This window comes from Macaca mulatta, chromosome 1 (genome assembly GCF_049350105.2).
Source record: "Macaca mulatta isolate MMU2019108-1 chromosome 1, T2T-MMU8v2.0, whole genome shotgun sequence".
In the NCBI taxonomy this organism is placed as follows: domain Eukaryota; kingdom Metazoa; phylum Chordata; class Mammalia; order Primates; family Cercopithecidae; genus Macaca; species Macaca mulatta.
Genome location: NC_133406.1, coordinates 216,809,447 through 216,829,388, shown reverse-complemented (window position 1 = coordinate 216,829,388; position 19,942 = coordinate 216,809,447). Strand labels below are relative to the sequence as shown.

General features: G+C 50.0%; 1 protein-coding gene across 4 annotated transcripts in view; it reads right to left on the bottom strand.

The window, feature by feature from the left end:
- The window catches only part of IL22RA1 (interleukin 22 receptor subunit alpha 1), a 28,848-nt gene extending 12,400 nt beyond the window's left edge, over window positions 1–16,448 (bottom strand). For 2 of the 4 annotated variants that reach the window (XM_077969875.1, XM_077969880.1), the window contains exons 1-4: window positions 8,472–8,746; window positions 3,934–4,066; window positions 2,507–2,685; window positions 1,531–1,707 (exon numbers count right to left, since the gene is read on the bottom strand). In XM_077969875.1, coding sequence (XP_077826001.1) covers window positions 1,531–1,707; window positions 2,507–2,685; window positions 3,934–4,066; window positions 8,472–8,514 — 532 coding nt within the window. In that variant the 5' untranslated portion in view covers window positions 8,515–8,746. Of the gene's footprint in view, window positions 1–1,530; window positions 1,708–2,506; window positions 2,686–3,933; window positions 4,067–8,471; window positions 8,817–11,571; window positions 12,382–16,366 lie in introns of those variants that run through there. The other 2 variants (XM_077969891.1, XM_015131220.3) reach the window with 2 other exon arrangements.
- Window positions 16,449–19,942: the final 3,494 nt, after the last annotated feature.

The window sequence follows — 19,942 nt, the reverse complement described above, 5'->3', positions numbered from 1 at the left end:
GAGGGGCACCAGTCCCCTAGCTTGGTCATGCCTTTGGCTTGCCCCCACACATCCCAGCCCCCTGCATCCCCACCTTAAGTCAGCCTGGAACACCCTTCTTCCCTCATCTATTGAGTATGACAGTTTTGGGGATGTCAATGACATCAACTACACATCCTAAAAAATGTTTGGGGCCTAATACTATTGATGCAGCCTCAAAGGTCAGGCTGAAGACTTCTGTCTCTCTCAAGATGGAATTTTCCAAATAACCAAATTACCTTTGCTGGTTTACAGACTCCTTTGAGAATGTGATGAATGCTGTGGGTCTTCTCCCCTCCAAAATGTACACATACAAAAATCTTGCATCCAACTTCAGGGATTCATGGACCTCACTTACCCTGAATCTAATTTGTAAAAATACCTCAGTGATCCATTGGCCTCCAAGGTTGCAAATATCTGAGTCAGAACAATGTTTACTTCAGTGCTGCCAATAAAATTGAAAAACTGAGCTGTAGGTCCTCAAAAAGCAAAATATGTAAGTAAATTAGAGTACCTCTCTAGAATGGATCATTTTGCACTGTGAAATATCATGTTGTGCAATATGTTTAATGATATGGGCAAATGTTCATGATACTAATATATGGGGAAAAAGAATCTTTGCCAGATTGCAAAGTAGATACAGCTGCTAGTAACTGCAGTTATGTTAGAATGTTAAGATTATTTTGGGTGACTTTTATTTTTCTTTGTATATTTCTATATTTCACAAATTTTCTACAATGAATGTGAATTCATTGAACAAGCCAGGTTGAAAAAACAATATTTTACTTAATTTTATTTTTTTATTTTCTTAAAAAGCTATGTGTGACTATAAAGTCAGTTGGTGAACATCATCACATGCTTACCTTGTATGGGGAGTTTGGCAACTGTATTAGTCCATTCTCACACTACTAATAAAGACACACCTCAGACTGGGTAATTTATAAAGGAAAGAGGTTTAACTGACTCACTGTTCCACATGGCTGGGGAGGCCTCAGGAAACTTACAATCAGGAAACTTACAGAACGAGAGGCAAACATGTTCTTCCTCACATGGTGGCAGGAAGGAAAATGAGAACCGAGCAAAGGGGGAAGCCCCTTATAAAACCATCAGATCTCATGAGAACTTACTGACTATTACGAGAATACCATGGGGGGAACTGTTTCCATGATTCAGTTACCTCCTACTGGGTCCTTCCCACAAGACAGGATTATGGGAACTACAATTCAAGATGAGATTTGGGTGGGGACATAGCCAAACCATATCAGCAACTGCTATCCACTCATTCATTCATTTACTGAATATCTTTTCTTTTTCTTTTTTTTTTTTTTTTTGAGACAGGATCTCACTGTGTCACCTAAGCTGGAGTGCAGTGGGGCAATCCCAGCTCACTGCAGTCTTGACCTCCCTCGTTCAAGCTACCCTCCCACTTCAACCTCCTGAGTAGCTGGGACTACAAGTGTGTGCCACCACATCTGGCTAATTTTTAAATTTTTTGTAGAGATGGGGTCTCACGTGTTCCCCAGGCTGGTCTTGAACTCCTAGGCTCAAGTGATCCTCTTGCCTCAGCCTCCCAAAGTGCTGGGATTACAAGTGTAAGCCACCGCGTCTGGCTGTTGAGCATCTTCTGTGTGCCAGGCACTATGCTGAGGGCTGGGAATGCAGTGGATTCTGCTGCCCACACAGGCAGTTCTAGAGTTCACATTTTAGAGAGGGAGGCAGATGATAACATGTGTGAGCAAACACAGTAATTACAGCGTGTGATCTGAGCGATGAAGACAATAAACCCTGTATTGCAATAGAGAATCACAGGTGGTGGCCTACTGAAATCAGGTCATCAGGGCTGGAGGTGGGGACGCTGACTTAGGAGGTGATGTTGAAGCTGAGCCATGAGGACTATAAAAGAACCAGTCATGTAAAGAGCCCAGAAGTGCCCCCAGACAGTGGGAGCAGCAAGGACCCCGAGGCAGGGACTGTCAGAAGCTTGGCTGCTTGATGCATTGGGAAGACAAGTTCAAGATGAGGACCAGGATAGGCAGGGCCTCACGGGCCATGGCAAATAGTTGGATCTTATTTTTAGAGTCATGAGAAGCTACCAGACGGTTTTAAGCTGAGAAGAGAAGGTGGGATTTATGTGTTGAGGAGATCTCTCTAAATGCTCTGTGGAGAATGGGCTGGAGGAGGTGGTAAAGAGGGGAGTTGGGGAAACAAGTTAGGTGGCCTTGACCTCAGTCGAGGGGCAAGATAAGTGTGGTCTGAACTAGGGAGGTTGGGGTGGAGGTGGAGAAAAATGAACAAACCTGCTAGGGACACACTGCAATTGGCGGAGTGGGGGCCTTCCCTAAAAGCCACATCCCCAGCTGCCCCCCTCCCCTTGCAGAGGCCCCTTCTGGGCCCTCCACCCACTCCAGAGGGGAAGAGGCCATCCCACCCCGCAAACACCTGCGCTTTCCTCTCCCCTCCCCTGAAACCCACAGGGGCTCCAACTCACTGTGCTGCAAAGAGTTGAACCTGTCAGTCATCTTGGTGGCTGACCGGCCTCCCGCGCTGACAGCGGTGACCCTGGCATAGTAGAGCTCCGTGTGGTTGCCCGTCTCCACCGTCAGGTTGCAGGACTTTCGGGTGATCCGCTGACAGCCCTTCTTTGCCACCCAGTCCCTCTCTCCGTACCTGCGGGCCAGGAAGGGGCCAAGTCACAATAGTGATGAAAAGGCCAGCGCTAGGCCTGTGGCTTATTAATAATGCCAAGGAGATCTAATATTTACTTAGCACGTTCAGTGGCCCAGGCCCTTTATGCGAATGATCTCATTTTGTTCTCACAATGATTCTCTGAGGCATATGCATTCTTCTTTTTCTTTCTTTCTTCCCTTCTTTTTTTTTTTTTTTTCTTGAGACACGGCCTCGCTCTGTCACTCAGGCTGGAGTGCAGTGGTGCAATCTTGGCTCACTGCAACTTCTACCTCCGGGGTTCAAGTGATTCTCCTGCCTCAGCCTCCCGAGTAGCTGGGATTACAGGAGTGCACCACCATGCCCAGGTAATTTTTGTATTTTAGTAGAAACAGTATGGCCACCCTGTTGGTCAGGCTGGTCTCGAACTCCTGACCTCAAGTGATCCACCTGCCTCAGCCTCCCAAAGTGCTGAGATTATAAGTGTGAGCCACGGTGCCCAGTCTATTCTCTTTATTTTTCAAATAAAGAGGATGAGGCTCAAAGAAGTAAATTGCCCATGTGTTTGAAGAGTGCATGTGGGGAACCAGGATTTGAACCCAGCCAGTCTGAGTCCACATTCTGGGCTCATCATCACCATAATCCTTTGATGTGGACCCTGTTATCCTCATTTTACAGATTAGAGAAATGAGGCTCAGAGAGGGGGAAGTGACTTGCTACAGGGCAATGTGGCATGACCAGGAGTGGAAGCCATGTTTGAGGACTCCTGAGCCCAGGCCACCCCTCCTCACCTGCATGGGAGGCAGAGGAGTACAAACAAGCATGTGGGCTAGAGGGGCTGGGTGCATCTTTAGCCTACCTGGTCTCATAATAATAATAATAAAACAATTATTGGTAGCTTATAATTTTTCAGGCACAAGTGCTAATGGCTTTATCTTCTTTAACCCACCCAACAACTCTGTGATGAAGGTGCTATCATTGTCCTCACTTTGTGGGTGGAGAAACTGAGGCTTCGCAAGGTCACCTGACTGCCCAAGGTTATACAGGCAAGAGCTGGCATTTAAGCCCAGACAGCCTGATCCTATCACCTGTACTTTTTACCGTTATATTATTCTCCCTCCCCAAAAGAAACATGAAGGAGCAAAGCTTTATCTGGGAGGGATGGGAACACATGGCGAGGAGGGGAATTCCTTGGAGAGGGGCTGGCTTCGGAGCACAGTCAAAGGAGGGGGAGTCAGGAGAGAAGCCTACGTCTTATACTCGATGCTGTAGACCGTGTCTGGGGTGCCCTCCGGCCCGCTGTCCCACGTCAGGATGTTTTCAAAGTTGTTGGACTGGAATTTCACGTGCTGGAGCAGATCTGAGGGGTCCTCAGGGGCATGAGCTGCAGGAGGGAGGGAGGAGGGTGAGCAGGGGCTTTCCCAGGGTCACCCTGCCCATGTGTGGGCTCAATCAGTCCTGTCCCATATAAATTTCAGGCAAAGTGCCTTCGCTTTCAAGATGTCAGCCCGGTGTGAGGGCAGGGAGACCCCGGCCCCCAGTCTTCTGCAAATGGGCCAGCGAGAGGGGATGCTTCCCACACTGTTCTAACCAATCATCCACTCTCAGCCATTTTGCTTTGCCCTGAGCTGTGATTCACATTCCATAAATGTCCTCACCTTACAGTGTTCAGTTCAATGGTTTCTTAGTATTTTCACAATGTTGTGCAATCATCACTACTATCTAATTCCAGAACATTTTCAGCACCCCAAAAAGACACTGCATGCCCATTAGCAGTCACTCCACCCATTAGCAGTCGCTTCCCATTCTTCTCCTCCCCTAACCCCTGACAACCACGAATCTACTTCCTGTGTCTGTGAATGTGCCTACTCTAGACTTTTTATATAAATAGAGCCTTGGCTGGCTTCTTTCACTTAGCATAATGTTTTCAAGTTTCACACTTATGGTAGCATGGATTAGTACTTCCTTTTCAGGGCTGAATAATATTCCATCATGTGATATACCACATTTTGTTTATCCACACATCAGGATATTTGGGTTGCTTCTACTTTTTGGCTACCATGAATAACACTGCTGTGAACACCATGTTCGTTTTTTTAAGTGGACACATGTTTTCAGTTGTCTTGGATATATATCTAAGACTGGAATTTGGTAGGTTATATGGTAGCTCTATCTTTAACCTTTTGAAGAACTGTCAAACTATTTTCTAAAGTGGCCACACCATCTTTCTTTTGTCTTTGAGACAGGGTCTTGCTCTGTCCCCCAAGTGGGAGTGCAGTGGCGCGATCATGGCTCACTGCAGCCTCGACTTCCTGGACTCCTCACACCTCAGCCTCCTGAGTAGCTGGGACTACAGCTGTGCACCACCACATCTGGCTAATTCATTTTTACATTTTTTGTAGTGATAGGGTCTGAAATATTGTCCAGGATGTTATGGCTGCATCATCGTATATTCCCACTAGCATTGTTCGAGGGGTTCAATTTCTCCACGTCCCCACTGATGCTTGGTATTGTCTCTCACTCACTTTTTAACACAACCTGAAGTTGGTGTCCTCGCCCTTATTTTAGAGATATGTAACTAAAATGTGTAAGAAGCAATTTGCCCCAAGTCGATCATTTGAAGCAATGGTGGAGGAGGCACTTGTGAATTCCAGTCTCTCTGCTGGCTGAGCCAATCCCTGCGCTCACACCAGGCTGGCTTCTCGAAAGCAAAGACATCTTGCACGAAATTTGTAGGGGGCAGGACTCTTGACTGAGCGGTGACCTTGGGAAAGCTGTTTAAGCAACCAGAACTTCAATTGCCTCATCTCTAAAATGGAAATAGTTTGATTTACCTAAAGACAAACAACAATGACAACAGCAACCGCTGGCATTTGTGAAGTGCATGGCCTCTTTCAGGCAAGTCCCTTCCTTCATTAAATCCTCATGACAATGTGCCCCTATCACTATCCCCATTTGATGAATGAGGAAAACTGAGGCTCAGAGAGAGCTGTTGCCCAGCATCACAGTTAGGATGTGAAGAGCCTACAATTTTCATCCCAGTGCTAGACTGGTTGTGGGACAGATAGAGTGGGGTGGCATCTGTGAATGTGTTTAGTGTCTAATAGGCCCCTAGGTACCTGTGTTGAGTCCAAAGGGAGGAGACCTGGGAAGGGAAGACATTCGCTCTGTAGGGAGGGGGGCTGTCTTGTTCACCCTTTTATATGAGGGTGAGGGGCTTTAGGGACCTGAGCACCTGATAAAAGGATGAATTTAGGGAGGAGGAGAGGAGAGAGGAGGAGAGAAGCTGGCCCTTGAAGAGCCCACAGCCCTCTCTTCCAGGCTAGGTCTTTGTCCAGCCCACTTCCGCTTATGGTAAGGGAAGGGCAATGAGGGCCTGAGCCTCAAGGAAGGGGCTGGGGAGGGGCTGCAGCCTCTGAAGCAATCTGCACTGTAAACCAAGAGTCCTTAACTTATAAAACCCTTCCCTCAGCAGGTTTGGGCTGTGGAGAGCAAGAGCCTGTGGGAAAATGGGGGCCCAAGCTGGCAGCTGGCTCCGAGCTCGGAGGCCCTGGCTGGCTGGCGTGGGAACTAAACAGGTGGGAAAATGCTGAGCAGCCCCAGCTGGGTCAAGGCCTTGCGGCCTGGGTGTGTGTCTTGGATATGTTTGTGCCTCTCCTTCCACAGAGACAACCATGACTGCCAGCGGGCCCAAGGTGCGAGGGAGCAGACAGTTATTGATGCCCCTACTCCAACTCTACACACAAGAGGGGTCCTCAGGCTTGGCAAGGACCGGTGGGGTCAGGGAAGGACGGCCCCACCCCGCTGCACATCCTCTGGCTAACCTCGAAGGCTGCCCTCCTCTCTGAATCTGGGTTCTGGCCCAGCGGCTATAAAATGTCTTCAGGCTTCCTGGAGTCCCCAGAATGGGGCCTTAGGGATGGCGCAGGGAGGTCTACTGCCTCTACCCAAGCTGACGGCTGTGCCATGGAGCCTCAGGATGTAGCTGACATCTTGTTTGGATGTGAAGCTGGGTGGAATTGGGGTCAGTTCTGGAGGAAGGGGTCCTGGATTCAGGGCTGAGTCTAAAGTTGAGGAAAGGAGTCCAGTCAAGGTCAGACCTGAACAGTGACTTCTGGTCGGGTGGTGGGTCAGGGCAGGAGGGTGAGGGTGGGATTTGAGAGGCCAGGCTCCATCAGGGATTGGGGTAGAGTCTGCGGTGGGAATGGTTGCTGCTTGAGGTCAGTGTGCTAGGTGGGAAATAGAGGGCCCATATGGGTTGCGAGGAGGCTGGTGGCTGAGGTGGGGGCATGTTGCCAAGGCACGGACCCTGGGCTACGTGGAGGTTGGCACCACTTTTCAGGAGGGAACTGCAGTTAGCTTCCTGAAGAGGGGTAAGTGAACCTCGGCCCACCCCTCTCTTTTAGGGGTGTCAGGGACTAACAAGATCTCCCCCTCTTCTCCCGCCCTCCTTGCTCCTTTTCCTTCTCAAATCCATCATCCATTCCTCAGCCTGTGTTGCTTCGGCACTTCCCGGGTGAAAGTCTATATTGTGAAATCTGGGGAGACATGTGTTGTGTGGAGCCTGGCAGCCTGGCGGATTTATAAAAGGCAATTTGTTTTTTCACATTCATGTGGAAAAACAATGTTCTGTCAACCAGCTGGGAAGCTAAGGAAAAATACACAAACAAGAAACAATTCCACATGCTCTGGAGTCAGCCTGAGATTGGGGGAGTGAGGGCCCGGGGTGTGCAGCGCGAGGGAACTGATCCTTGACAGTCTCCTAAGGGCTGTTTCCTTTGGGTCCTCCATCTCAAAGGGCTGGGAGCCTCTAGGATTTCCAACCAGTATGGCTGGGGGTCTAAAGGAACATGTCTTGGGGGCTTACATCTTCCTGGAACGCCCAGCCTGATGCTGGGAAGCAGACTGGAGCGGCACCACAGAGCTGGAAGCCCTGGGGACACAGGCAGCCGGGGTGGGACAGCGGCAGAGGGGGTGGGAAGCTCTGCCCCTTCGTGGGCCTCGTCCTGCACTTGAGCAAAGAGGGCCTGGCTGAGGACATGCCTGCTCACCATCCTCAATCAAGACTATGCTTTGACTTCCTAAGGAAGTTCTCTGAATTTCATGCAATGCATCAGGAGAGCAGAGACAGAGTCTAGGGTCTCATGTGATGTTCTGCATAATGAGCTCCCGCCGACTTTATTGGCTTTGAACACTATGCCCTTAAGCCCTGTTTCCAAGTGGGTCCTGTGTCTTAAGACCTATTAATGTAGCGGACCTGCCCACTCTAGGAGAAAATGCTCTTTCAGATCTATGATAACAAAAGGGACCAAAGAGGCCCTGCAAGGGGCATGGAGGGAGGCAACGGCAGAACTCAAGCTTCGTTTCCCCTGTCCTTCCTCCACCTCCCCTGTCAGGCCAGTGCCAGGTGAGAGGCACAGGAAGGGATGGCACAACCCATGCCAGCACTATTTGAGGGACCGAAGGATGTCTGCCTCCTCCAAGACAATTATCCATTCACTGAGGTGCAGCGATCCAGCACCCCCAGTTCAGACAGCTGGCTATATTCCCCGAGACCTGAGGGTCCTTTGGGTCCCTGGAAGAACCCAGGGTCTGAGGCACCCTCTCCTGCCCCCAGCAACCTAAGCTGGACATTTGCTTCTCCATGGACATCCGGCACCCTGCTCAGCCCTAGCAGGGGAGAAACTGAAACTGGCTATGCTGGAGCTGGGGAGGGTGCTGGGGAGATGACTTCGATCATTGGCCCCTAGGATGGGGGAGATCTGACCGCAGGGTGGATGGGCACTCACCGGCCAGGGATCCCACAGCCAGGATGGTCAGCAGCGTCCTCATCGGGGCCGGCACAGAGCCCTCCGCTGGCCTCTACTCTGTGGTGCACAGAGGGAGGGCTGGGAGCCTTGGCGCCCTGGCAGCTGGCTCCACCCGGGCATGGGGCGGGGAGAAGGGGTGGGTGGGACCCGAGCCGGTGAGGAGCAGGGGTACAAAGGTGCCCTGGCCCCGTGTGCTCTGGAATTCCAGGTTCTGGGAGGGATCTAAGGGAGTTCCCCTCCGACTGGCAGAAAACAGCAACAGTAACAGGCTGGCTTGTTTATCTGGTCTGGTGGCTGATTCATCCCAAGTGGTTTATCGAGGAGCTGAGGGGCAGAAAAGGCAAGAATAATCCACGATATGCAGCCTTATCAAAAAGCAATTTGGCGCTGTGGATCAAAAGCCTACACCACACGCCTATCTTTTGCTTTAATAATTCTATTCCTAGGGGATTTACCCTGATGAAAATAACTGGACAAGAGAGGGGAAAAAAAAAAAAGTCCCAGAATGTTTCTGGCAGCAAAGGAAAAGCGGTGACTCCTTTGCTTTTCTGACAGGAGGAGATGGAGAACACTTGATGCTTCTCCTTGATCCTCTATATCAAGGCAGGTGCCGACTCTTGTGGTGGGCTTGGGAACAGCTCTGCCCTAGAGAGGCCACTGGGGGCGAGGAAGCCCAGCCACTCTTACCTTGAGCCTTTGGGTCTAAGATCTGCAAAGGGTTAGAAAAAAAATGGAACTCAAACTTCAGTGATTCTTTCTGCTGTGCTAGCGATGGGGCCGAACTTCATGAATGGGTCTTTGGTTCGGAACAATGAAGATTCGGGCTGCTCTCCCATCATTCTGCCACGTGGGGCAGGATCTGAACAAGAGCTTCGTGTGAATGAAGGGACAGGTGTTTAGGAAATGGTTTTCTCCTTCTTGCAGGGCCCCGGAGAAGGTTGAAGGGCCCTGGGGCCTGGACTCTGGTCAGGGTGGACACGATCGGAGGGTCCTGCCCCTGGGGAAAGTTCGCCTGGCCCCAGGCGCACAACGGCAAGCGAAATTTTAGCAGGGATCCTGCCAAGGGGTTGGATGTGATGGGCTGTGATACCCCGGGATCCATGTTTAAGTTTTTCTTTACTGAATTGTAATTGTTTGTTATCAGCCCCGATGGCTAAAGTTTGTTTGACAAAACAGGCAAATATAAGCTGTGTTTTGGAGGAATTAAGGTAGGGCCCATGCCAGTCACTTCCTGAAATTGCAGGAAACTACATTTTCCAGACTCCTTTATCAACCGCTTTCTGGTAAGTTCAGCCCCTGGGGGAAGATTGGGGAGGCAGAGATCAGAGCATTTCTCCTCCTTGTTTTCTGCTTTGAGTGGTTTCTCCAGCAATGGCCGTATCTCCTCTGCAGCTCCTGCTACCTCTGGACTGTCCATCAGCCAGGCAGTCCCCTATGTCTTTCTTACTCTTGTCTGGAGGCCAGCTCCTGGCTCTGGCAACACCTTCTCCCCTCAACTTTCCCTTCAGTGGGTAGGATGGCACGGCTTCCTGCTGTGGGGAAATCTCTGAATTGTCTGTCCTCATTAGTGTCCCAGCTCCTCCATCCTCTGGGTGACGAGCTCCTTTACATTAAAGTCCCTTGGTCTGAAAGACTGGAGAGGTTTCTGTGCTACTGAATGAACCATGATGGATGGAGGGTTTTTGATGACTTTGATGACAAGGCGGTGTGGGGAGGCTACAGCCAGAGAAACAGGTTACAAGGGACCCTTAGGGAGAAGAGCAGGCTTTGGACCCAGTGACTGACTGGGAGGACAAGCGGCAGCCCTGACAGGTCTGTGAAACACGAAAGCGGTTCCTTGGGACCAGAAGCACTGGAGGAAGGAACTTAATGGAGGAAATGGGCATCCTGTGGTTTCGAGGGTCTGTGGTTATATAGGAATTAACGGGAATTACGTAGGAATTAACCTGGATTGCTTAGGAAAGTGGGAACACCCAGACTTCATTTCTAACCGTTTAAGAAAAAAATAGGCGGGGCTTGGTGGCTCACGCCTGTAATCCCAGCACTTTGGGAGCCCAAGGTGGGTGGATCACCTGAGATTAGGAGTTCGAGACCAGCCTGGGCAACATGGCGAAACCCTGTCTCTACTAAAAATACAAAAATTAGCCGGGCATGGTGGCGGGCACCTGTAATCCCAGCTGCTCGGGAGGCTGAGGCAGGAGAATCGCTTGAGCCCAGGAGGCGGGGATTGCAGTGAGCCAAGATTGTACTATTGCACTCCAGCCTGGGCAACAGAGCGAGACTCCATCTCAAAAAAAAAAAAAAAAAAAAAAAAAAGGAGAAAAAAATGAAAACAACCTTCGTGTCTGACAACAGAAATTTGATTAAAAGAATAAAGGTATGTCCACCCCAAGCAAGACAAATGCAGCTTCCAAAATAATGCTGGAGAAAAATGTTTCTTGACCTGGTAAAGATTCATCATATTTTTTCAAGTGAAAATAGGCATAACATAAACTATATACAGTACCACCCTGGCTAAAACGCACACCTGCGCACGCAGAGCAAACTGCGTGTCTTCATGGATATAGGTGAAAACACTAGGGGCGTTATCTCTGGGTAGTAGTGGAATTGTAGGTGATTTTTCTTTTCTTCCCTTCGCTTATCTGCATTTCCTAAAGTTGATATAGGAAATACACTAATTTGCCGGGCGCGGTGGCTCACGCCTGTAATCCCAGCACTTTGGGAGGCCGAGATGGGCGGATCACAAGGTCAGGAGATCGAGACCATCCTGGCTAACACGGTGAAACCCCGTCTCTACTAAAAGTACAAAAAACTAGCCGGGCGAGGTGGCGGACGCCTGTAGTCCCAGCTACTCGGGAGGCTGAGGCAGGAGAATGGCATAAACCCAGGAGGCGGAGCTTGTAGTGAGCCGAGTTCGCGCCACTGCACTCCAGCCTGGGTGACACAGCAAAGACTCTGTCTCAAAAAAAAGAAAAAAAAAAAAAAAATGGAAATACACTAATTTATATTAAGGGAAAGCAAGGTTACTAAACATAACAAATAGGCATTAAAGACAAGCCTTTGTCGGGGCTCTACCCACCTCCTGGAATGCCACTTCTGCTCCCTGAGCCGATTCCCTTTTCCTCGAATCTCACCAAGACAGTTCTCTTCTTCTGCAGTATGGCCCTTCTTGATAACTCCAGCCCATAACATCTCACTTTGAAAGTCCTTCCAGAGGCCAGATACCATGGCTCATGCCTATAATCCTGGCACTTTGGGAGGCCAAGGAGGGAATATCGCTTGAGTCCAGGAGTTTAAAGCCAGCCTGGGCAACATAGTGAGGTGTGGGGAGCAGCCTGAACTGTCTCTATAAATAATAAAAAATTAGCCAGGTATGGTGGCACATGCCTGTAGTCCCAGCTACTTGGGAGCCTGAGGCAGGAGAATTGCTTGAGCCCAGGAGGCCAAGGCTGCGGTGAGCCATGACTGCACCACAGCACTCAGCCTGGGCAAACAGAGTGACACCTTGTCTCAAAAAACAAACGAATGAAAAAACAAAGTCCTTCCAGAACGTGTGGTCTGGCCCGCATTTTGGCATTTTCTGCTATGATACTTCAGCTGTGTTACATGTTCAGGAATGGAAAGGAGGCCAGGCGCTGTGGCTCATGCCTGTAATTCCAACACTTTGAGAGGCTGAGACGGGCTGATCACTTGAGGCCAAGAGTTCGAGACTTCGAGACCAGCCTGGTCAACATGATGAAACCTTGTCTCTACTAAAAATACAAAAATTAGCCAGGCATGATGGTGCATGCCTGTAGTCCCATCTTCTTGGGAGACTGAGGCAGGAGAATCGCATGAACCCGGGAGGCGGAGGTTGCAGTAAGCCAAGACTGCGCCATTGCACTCCAGCCTGGGGGACAGAATGAGTGAGGCTCCGTCTCAAAAACAAACAGGCCGGGCTCGGTGGCTCATGCCTGTAATCCTAGCACTTTGGGAGGCAGAGGTGGGCGTATTGCCTGAGGTCAGGAGTTCGAGACCAGCCTGGGCAAAATGGCAAAACCCTGTCTCTACTAAAAACACACACACACACACACACACACACACACACACACACACAAAGCTGGGTGTGGTGGCGAGTGCCTATAATCTCAGTTACTCGGGAGGCTGAGGCAGGAGAATTGCTTGAACCTGGAAGGCAGAGGTTGCAGTGAGCCGAGATTGAGCCACTGCACTCCAGCAGCCTGGGTGACAGAGCAAGACTCTGCCTTTAAACAAACAAACAGATAGAAGAATGAACAGGAGAGATCGGGTTGGAATGGAGGTAAGATATGAGCACTGTCTTCAAATATCTGAGGGGCTACTGCATGGAGAAGGCTCTAGACCCTTTTGTGTAACTATCTCTGAAAGGAAAACTAGGGTGGTTGGAGGAGACATATGAGGGAGGCCATTTTTTCAGTTTAAGGAAATCGCTCTCGCTATGATGGTGTGGCTGCCTTGAGAGGTAGAAAGGTATTGGCTGCTGGACGTGTTCCCAACGAAGCTGCCTCCAGTGGTAAAGGCTCCCCAGATAACATTGTTCTCTGGGCTCTACAATTGGACGGTGCTTGTCAAGCATTTTGATTGCAAAGAGCTCCCTGGTATTCCTCTGTACCCTCCACGTGGCTGAATGTAGAGCAGGTATCCAACATCGACTTACAGCGTTGGCCTTCAGAGCAGCAGGTTTGCCTTGCTGATTCTCAGACCTCCAGGAAAGCACTTGTTTTCTGTCTGACAAATTTCTCCAGTGCACCCATGCACTGTCTTGTCTCCGAGAATCCCTTTCTACCTCCACTTTCCTGTCTCACTCCAATTCATTCTTCAGACCTATTCTCCAATTCACCTCCACCAGGAAGCTTTCCCTGTGTGAGCTGTCCCCTTGGTTGGGTTGGGAACACCAGCTCTCTGTTCCCATCTCCTAGCATGTATTGCGTCGTGCTTTCCCATTCCCCACGGTACTGACTACAGGGACAATGCCTGGAGCTCGCTCTCCCGAGTGTCTCAGTGTCTAGTAGGAGCTGGCACAGAGCAGGTACTCTGTAAGATTTGCTGAGTGAATGAGTGTGCTGGAGAAAGCTGGCCAGGGCTTTAAGACTGTAGGGAACATCCCCAAGCTATAGAAAAACCACATTTTACAATGAAATACTCAGGAATGTGACCTGCTCCTGTCCCTTCTCTCAACACCCAAGAATTCCAGAAGCAACAACATCAAAAGGCAGTGGGCTGTTTCCGGGAAGTCTTCGGGGAGTGTGGGGTGCTGTCTCTGTGGTTGATTCTGCAGGGGCAGGTCCTAGAGGGGTTCCTGATCATTCCTGAAGAGCAGGAGCAAAGAATGAAGCCTGAGAGCCCATCTGACTCCAATGCCTGGGCTGTGTCAATCAGGGACCCTGACTACATGGCCCAGGTCCAGAGCCTGGGTCTGGTCCCAACCTTGCACCTGACTTCAGGTGACTATGAATAGCTCTTGTCCCCTCTTGAGGCCTCAGCTTCCCTGTCTGTAAAGGAGGCTTGGTCTAGAACGCTCCTAAGGGCCTCTGCAGCTTGCACGGCCTCTGCTTCGATGTCACTTTGGGGATGGAAACCTCCCCTGACATTGCAGAATTCCCTTCATGACTAATGTCATTCACACAAACATAAAGTCATTGTAGAATTTCCTGACTCTACTTATAATTTCAGCTCTCTTGGGAGTTTGAAGTTCCAGAAGCTTATTACGTGCCTATAAGGCATGTACAAGGCCATGCTTCTTCATAAAAACATTAAGAACATCATGCATCTCCAGCCAGGATGGGGGAGCACTTTCATAGGCCCCCATGGGAGCCAAGGGAAGTGAATGGAACATGGGCTTTGAGTAGATAGACCCGGTCTGAATTCTAGCTCTGCCACTTCCCTGCTGTGTGAGGGTCCCTTAGCCTCTTGCCCTCAGCTTCCTCATCTAGAAATGGAAGTAAGTCTCTACTCCTCAGTGCTGCTGGGTTGCTGTCTCTGGACAGTTTCTGAGAAGGAGGTCTCATGCAGCAAGCATCCTCTGTTACAAAATGAGGAACCCAAGGACCAGGTCGGTCCCTTAAAAATCTTTGCAGGCCAGGCACAGTGGTTCATGCCTGTAATCTCAGCACTTTGGGAGGCAGAGGTGGGAGGATTACAAGGTCAAGAGATGGAGACTATCCTAGCCAACATGGTGAAAACCCGTCTCTACTAATAATGCAAAAATTAGCTGGGCGTGGTGGCACACACCTGTAGTCCCAGCTACTTCGGAGACCGAGGCAGGAGAATCACTTGAACCCGGGAGACGGAGGTTGCAGTGAGCCAAGACTGCATGCCACTGTACTCCAGCCTGGCGACAGAGGGAGACTGTGCCAAAAAAAAAGAAAAAAAAAAAAGGAAGAAAGAAAGAAAGAAAGAAGGAAAAAAAGAAAAAAAACTTTTGCAGAAACCTAGACTGCTGGTGTGCAGGTGTGGCAATGGAGGGAGGTGGGCATGAGGGGAATGATAACATTCCCTTAGAAGTTTGAGGCTGGGTGTAGTGGCTCACGCCTGTAATCCCAGCACTTTGGGAGGCCAAGATGGGCGGATCACCTGAGGTCAGGAGTTCGAGACCAGTCTGGCCAACATGGCAAAAACCCATCATACTAAAAATACAAAAATTAGCCGGGCGTGGTGGCAGGCACCTGTAATCCCAGCTACTCAGGCAGCTGAAGCAGGAGAATCATTTGAACCAGGAGGCAGAGGTTGCAGAGAGCCAAGATTGCACCACTGCACTCCAGCCTGGATGACAGAGCAAGACTCCAACTCGGGGAATAAAAAGAAGTTTGAGTTGGCTATCATTTCTGAGGCCCAATTCCAGGGCTGGAGAAAGTAACGGCATTGCATCCTGCAGGTTGCCTCTTAGAAGAAGGGGCCTAGAGCTCAGAGATGGGTGTGTGGAGGCTCCAGGCTCCTACTGGACTCTGGCTTCCCAGATGGTCCGCTGAGCACCTGGAGAAACAGACTCAGAATGGGGCGGGATATGTCTCACCCTGGAGTCACCACTCTCCTAGAGAGGGGCCTCCCGCCACATGCTGATGGTTTTGTCCACCAGGGCAGGGCACTCCTCGCGACCTTCTCCTCTTCATCCACTTAAAGAAGCAGTTAGGGGGAAATAAAAAGACTCAGCCTATATAAAGCCATCACACCTCCGTGTCACGTAGCGTCACACGCCAAGGGTGGGGCTCCCGGGGCTGGAACCGGTTCTGGTGTCAATCAGTATCTCTTGAGGAACTGACTCGTGGAGCTGACTCACGCATTTAGATATAGCTTCTAGTCTGTTTTTCTAGAAAAAAAAAAACAAAAGCCCAACCCTCATTACTTCAGCTCCGCTTTAGGCACACAGGAATGAGCTCAGCAGCCGTTGATCAAACCCTAAATAACATGGGAAACAATCAATTACAGAATAATGAATTCCAGCCCAAGTGTTAAGGTCCTGTTCTGTCTCCCACGTACTCCCTCCAACATCGCTATGCTCGCTGAGCAGCACCAGTGCCCTCTCACAGCAGATGCTGGGTGAGGGAGGACGGGCACCCACGGGCAACAGGAATTTGGGATCAGGATGGTATCATCGCATGCGAGAGCTCCTGAAACCTTATACGTAAGTCAGCCACAGCCGTCCACTTACTGACTCCAATTCATATGCCAATTCACTCTCTTATTCTTATTCTTTCATTCACCTACTCAATCCCAAGCTTCCACTCTGTGCCAGGTGCTGGTGCCAAGAGGAAAAGTAACCCCTTTCCTAAAGGAAGTTTTCAGGACGTCTATTACCCCAGCCCTCCCCTCTCCAGGCTCCCTGAGCCCGGTTCAGGTAAGACCGCGCCCTGACATACCACTAATGTCCAGGAGGTGGCAGCAGACAGGCCCGGAGAAGCTCAAGGGTGGCGACCGTGCTGGGTCGAGGGGAGAGAGGAGGAGGAGGAGGAGGAGGAGGAGGAGGCGGAGAAGGAGGAGGAGGCGGAGAAGGAGGCGGAGGCGGAGGCGCAGGCGGAGGGGGAGGAGGAGGGCGGGTCACCTGGAGAGGACGTCCTTTCCTGTTTCCTGGAAAGGACCAGATACCCGAAGCTGGCCAAAGCGGGCGTGGTGGCAGGTGCCTGTGATCCCAGCTACTTGGGAGGCTGAGGCAGGAGAATCGTTTGAACCCGGGAGGTGGATTCACTGTCTCCTTGTCTTTGTGAATTAGCAAGGACATTTGGTTACACGTAATAGAAAGCCCTGGCTTAAATACTGGGGCAGGAGAGGAAATATAATTTCAAAACCTCAAGTGTTCATAGTAGGGACAGATCCCCCTGTAACAAAAGACAGATTAACAAGAGGAAAACAAGTCTGTAATATGTGCGGCACACATCACGAGGGAGTAACCTCAAACAAAGGTGATGGTGCAGTGGCTTGTGACTCTGGCTTAGAGAGCATCTTCAGTAAAGAACAATAAATTTCATCCTGACAAAACAGCGCCGGGAATAACGCTCAAAATCCCGAGGAAATTGAACACTCGAACAAAGGATTCTTAGCAAAGTAATTTTACTTCTGCGCAGAGGGGTGCCTCCTTGGCCAGTCACCACGAGAGCACACCTGAACAAAGGGCACGAGAGCCTTTATTTCTGACGCAAGTCCTGTACTCTTTCCCCATTGGTCGGGGTCGGGTTGTACAATCTAAACGAATCCCGGTTGGCTAAACATTTGAACTTTTTTACATAAGGTGGGCACGTAAAAGAAAGTGGAGAGGAAGGGGAAGGGGTGCCTGTAATGAGCTAGAAAGTTAGTCTTCTTTCCAAATAAGGAAAGGAATGTGAGCTGGTACTGACAACGCCTGGTGCTGTGGTGTGCCTGGGCATCGAACAAAGGCAAAAAAGAAAAAAAGGAGAAAAAGGAAAGTGGAGTGGGGGTACTATGAATTAAAGAATAAAAGATGGATCAGATTATTTGAAGAGAAACCTCAACATATCCCACAAGGGGAACCGGGGGGGAAAAAAAAAACACAATACATTTTAGAGAAGTGGCAAGACAAATGAAAGTAGATTTAGGCTCCTGGAACCTCTGAGAAGGTAAGTGAATGGGAGTAAACTGATGGCATAAGGTTTGTAAAAGTTGTCTCCAGTAAAGAATTTTATAACCTGGCTTTAGGTGGAAAGAGGGGAGCTCTTCCACTATTTGCTGCTTCTTAACTACCTTAGCTAAAAAATATTCAAAAATACCGTGTCAAAGAGGCATATTTGGGGGTAACATATTCTGGTTTCTTTCATGGACTTGTACATAGGATGCGGGGGGCCAGGCGTGGTGGCGCATGTTTGTAATCCCAGCACTTTGGGAGGGGAGTGACCAGCCTGGCCAACATGGCGAAACCCCGTCTCTACTAAAAATACAAAAACTAGCTGGGCACAGTGGCTCACTCCTGTAATCCTAGCACTTTCAGAGGCCGAGGTAGGCAGATCACTTGAGACCAGGAGTTCAGGACCAGCCTGGGCAACATGGCAAAACCCTGTCTCTACTAAAAAAAAAAAAAAAAAAACATATATATATATACATACACCAACATGGCAAAACTCCGTCTCTACTAAAAATACAAAAATTAGCTGGGCATGGTGGCGAGCGCCTATAATCCCAGCTACTTGGGAGGCTGAGGCAGGAGAATTGCTTGAACCTGGGAGGAGGAGGTTGCAGTGAGCCAACAGAGTGAGACTCCATCTCAAACAAAACAAAACAAAAAACAACAACAAAAAAACACAACAAAACAAAACAAAACACCCAAAATTGGCAGAACGTGGTGGTGCACACCGGTAATCCCAGCTTCTTGGGTGGCTGAGGCACAAGAATCACTTGAACCTGGTGGGTGGAGGTTGCAGTGAGCTGAGATGCTGAGATCATGTACTCTAACCTGGGTAAGAGAGAGAGACCCTGTCTCGAAAAAAAGATTTTTAAAGGTGGGATGAAGCCGAGGCTGGGGGTGCAGCTGCACCTGGGGAAGGGACCAGAAGCAGGGGTTACTGTTTCTTGTCTTGGCAGCCCACATGGTAGTGGCTGCTTTCTTGTCTTGTCTGCAGACTGTTCCTTAGACTGGGAAATGCAGCCGTGGCAGGTTGGAAGGTACCTGCTCCAGGCCCAGCCAGCCAGGGAGACTATTGAATTCCAGGGAGACGGACTTGTAGGATCAGCTAGGCTTGGGTCTAGCACATACCCTGGCACCAATAAGTGGTGACAACTGTGGGCACAGTGCTAGACAGTCACCAGGTGGTCTTATGAGAGTCGCTGGAAACTGGGAGACCCTCGCTAATGGAGAGCCGCTGGAATGAGTTTGGGAGTGCAAGGTTAGTCACACAGGTGCTGTTCCATATCCTTTCATGGACCATAGTTGCAGTTGGGTGAGCCGTCAGCTCCAGCCTCACTGCAACAAGGGATACTGGCTGGGGACCCTGCCCTCAGCCCCATGGCACTCCCCTCTCTTGTGCACTCAGCTTGGTGGATTCCAAATGCAAGTACCTGCAACTCTGCCTCAGGGAACGGCCTCCACACTGGACTGATGGGAGGGAGTAGCTAGATTCCCTGGCTCCTGTCCCTGGCAGGAGGACCAAATCTGAAGTGCATCCCACATTGACTTCCAGAGCTTTCCAGGGGCATTGAGGTTCAGCTGCCCACAGCAGGGACCTGTTGATGACACACTTTGCCTGGCCGCCCTCCCTCCCCCACCACCCCATCTTGCCTCCACACTCCCCTCCTGGCGTTACCTGGATCACTGCACTGCTTTCTACCTTTCTACCTTTTCTCTGGGTTTGCTTCTGGGGACCCAACTCAAGACCTTGTAGTGTTTTTTGTTTTTTTGTTTTTTATTTTTTGAGATGGAGTCTCGCTCTGTCACCCAGGCTGGAGTGCAGTGGTGTGATCTTGGCTCACTGCAAGCTCCGCCTCCCGGGTTCACGCCATTCTCCTGCCTCAGCCTCCTGAGTAGCTGGGACTACAGGCGCCGACCACCAGGCTCGGCTAATTGTTTGCATTTTTAGTAGAGATGGGGTTTCACCGTGTTAACCAGGACAGTCGTGATCTCCTGACCTTGTGATCCGCCTGCCTCGGCCTCCCAAAGTGCTGGCATTACAGGTATGAGCCACCCTGCTTGGCCGGCCCTTGTAGTCTTAACAGCTAGGTTTCCCAGAGGAGAGGTGAGGAGCCTTTGAAAAGTAAGAGAATAGGCCAGGCACAGTCACTCACACCAGTAATCCCAACCAACACTTTGGGAGGCCAAGGAGGGAAGGATTGCTTGAGCCCAGGAGTTTGAGACCAGCCTGGGCAACACAGGGAGATTCCATCTCTACAAAAACAAAAAAATCAATCAGGCCTGGTGGTGCATGCATACGCGACAGAGTGAGATCCTGTCTCACAAAAGGATAAGAGCATACACTTTTCCATTCAATTGTACG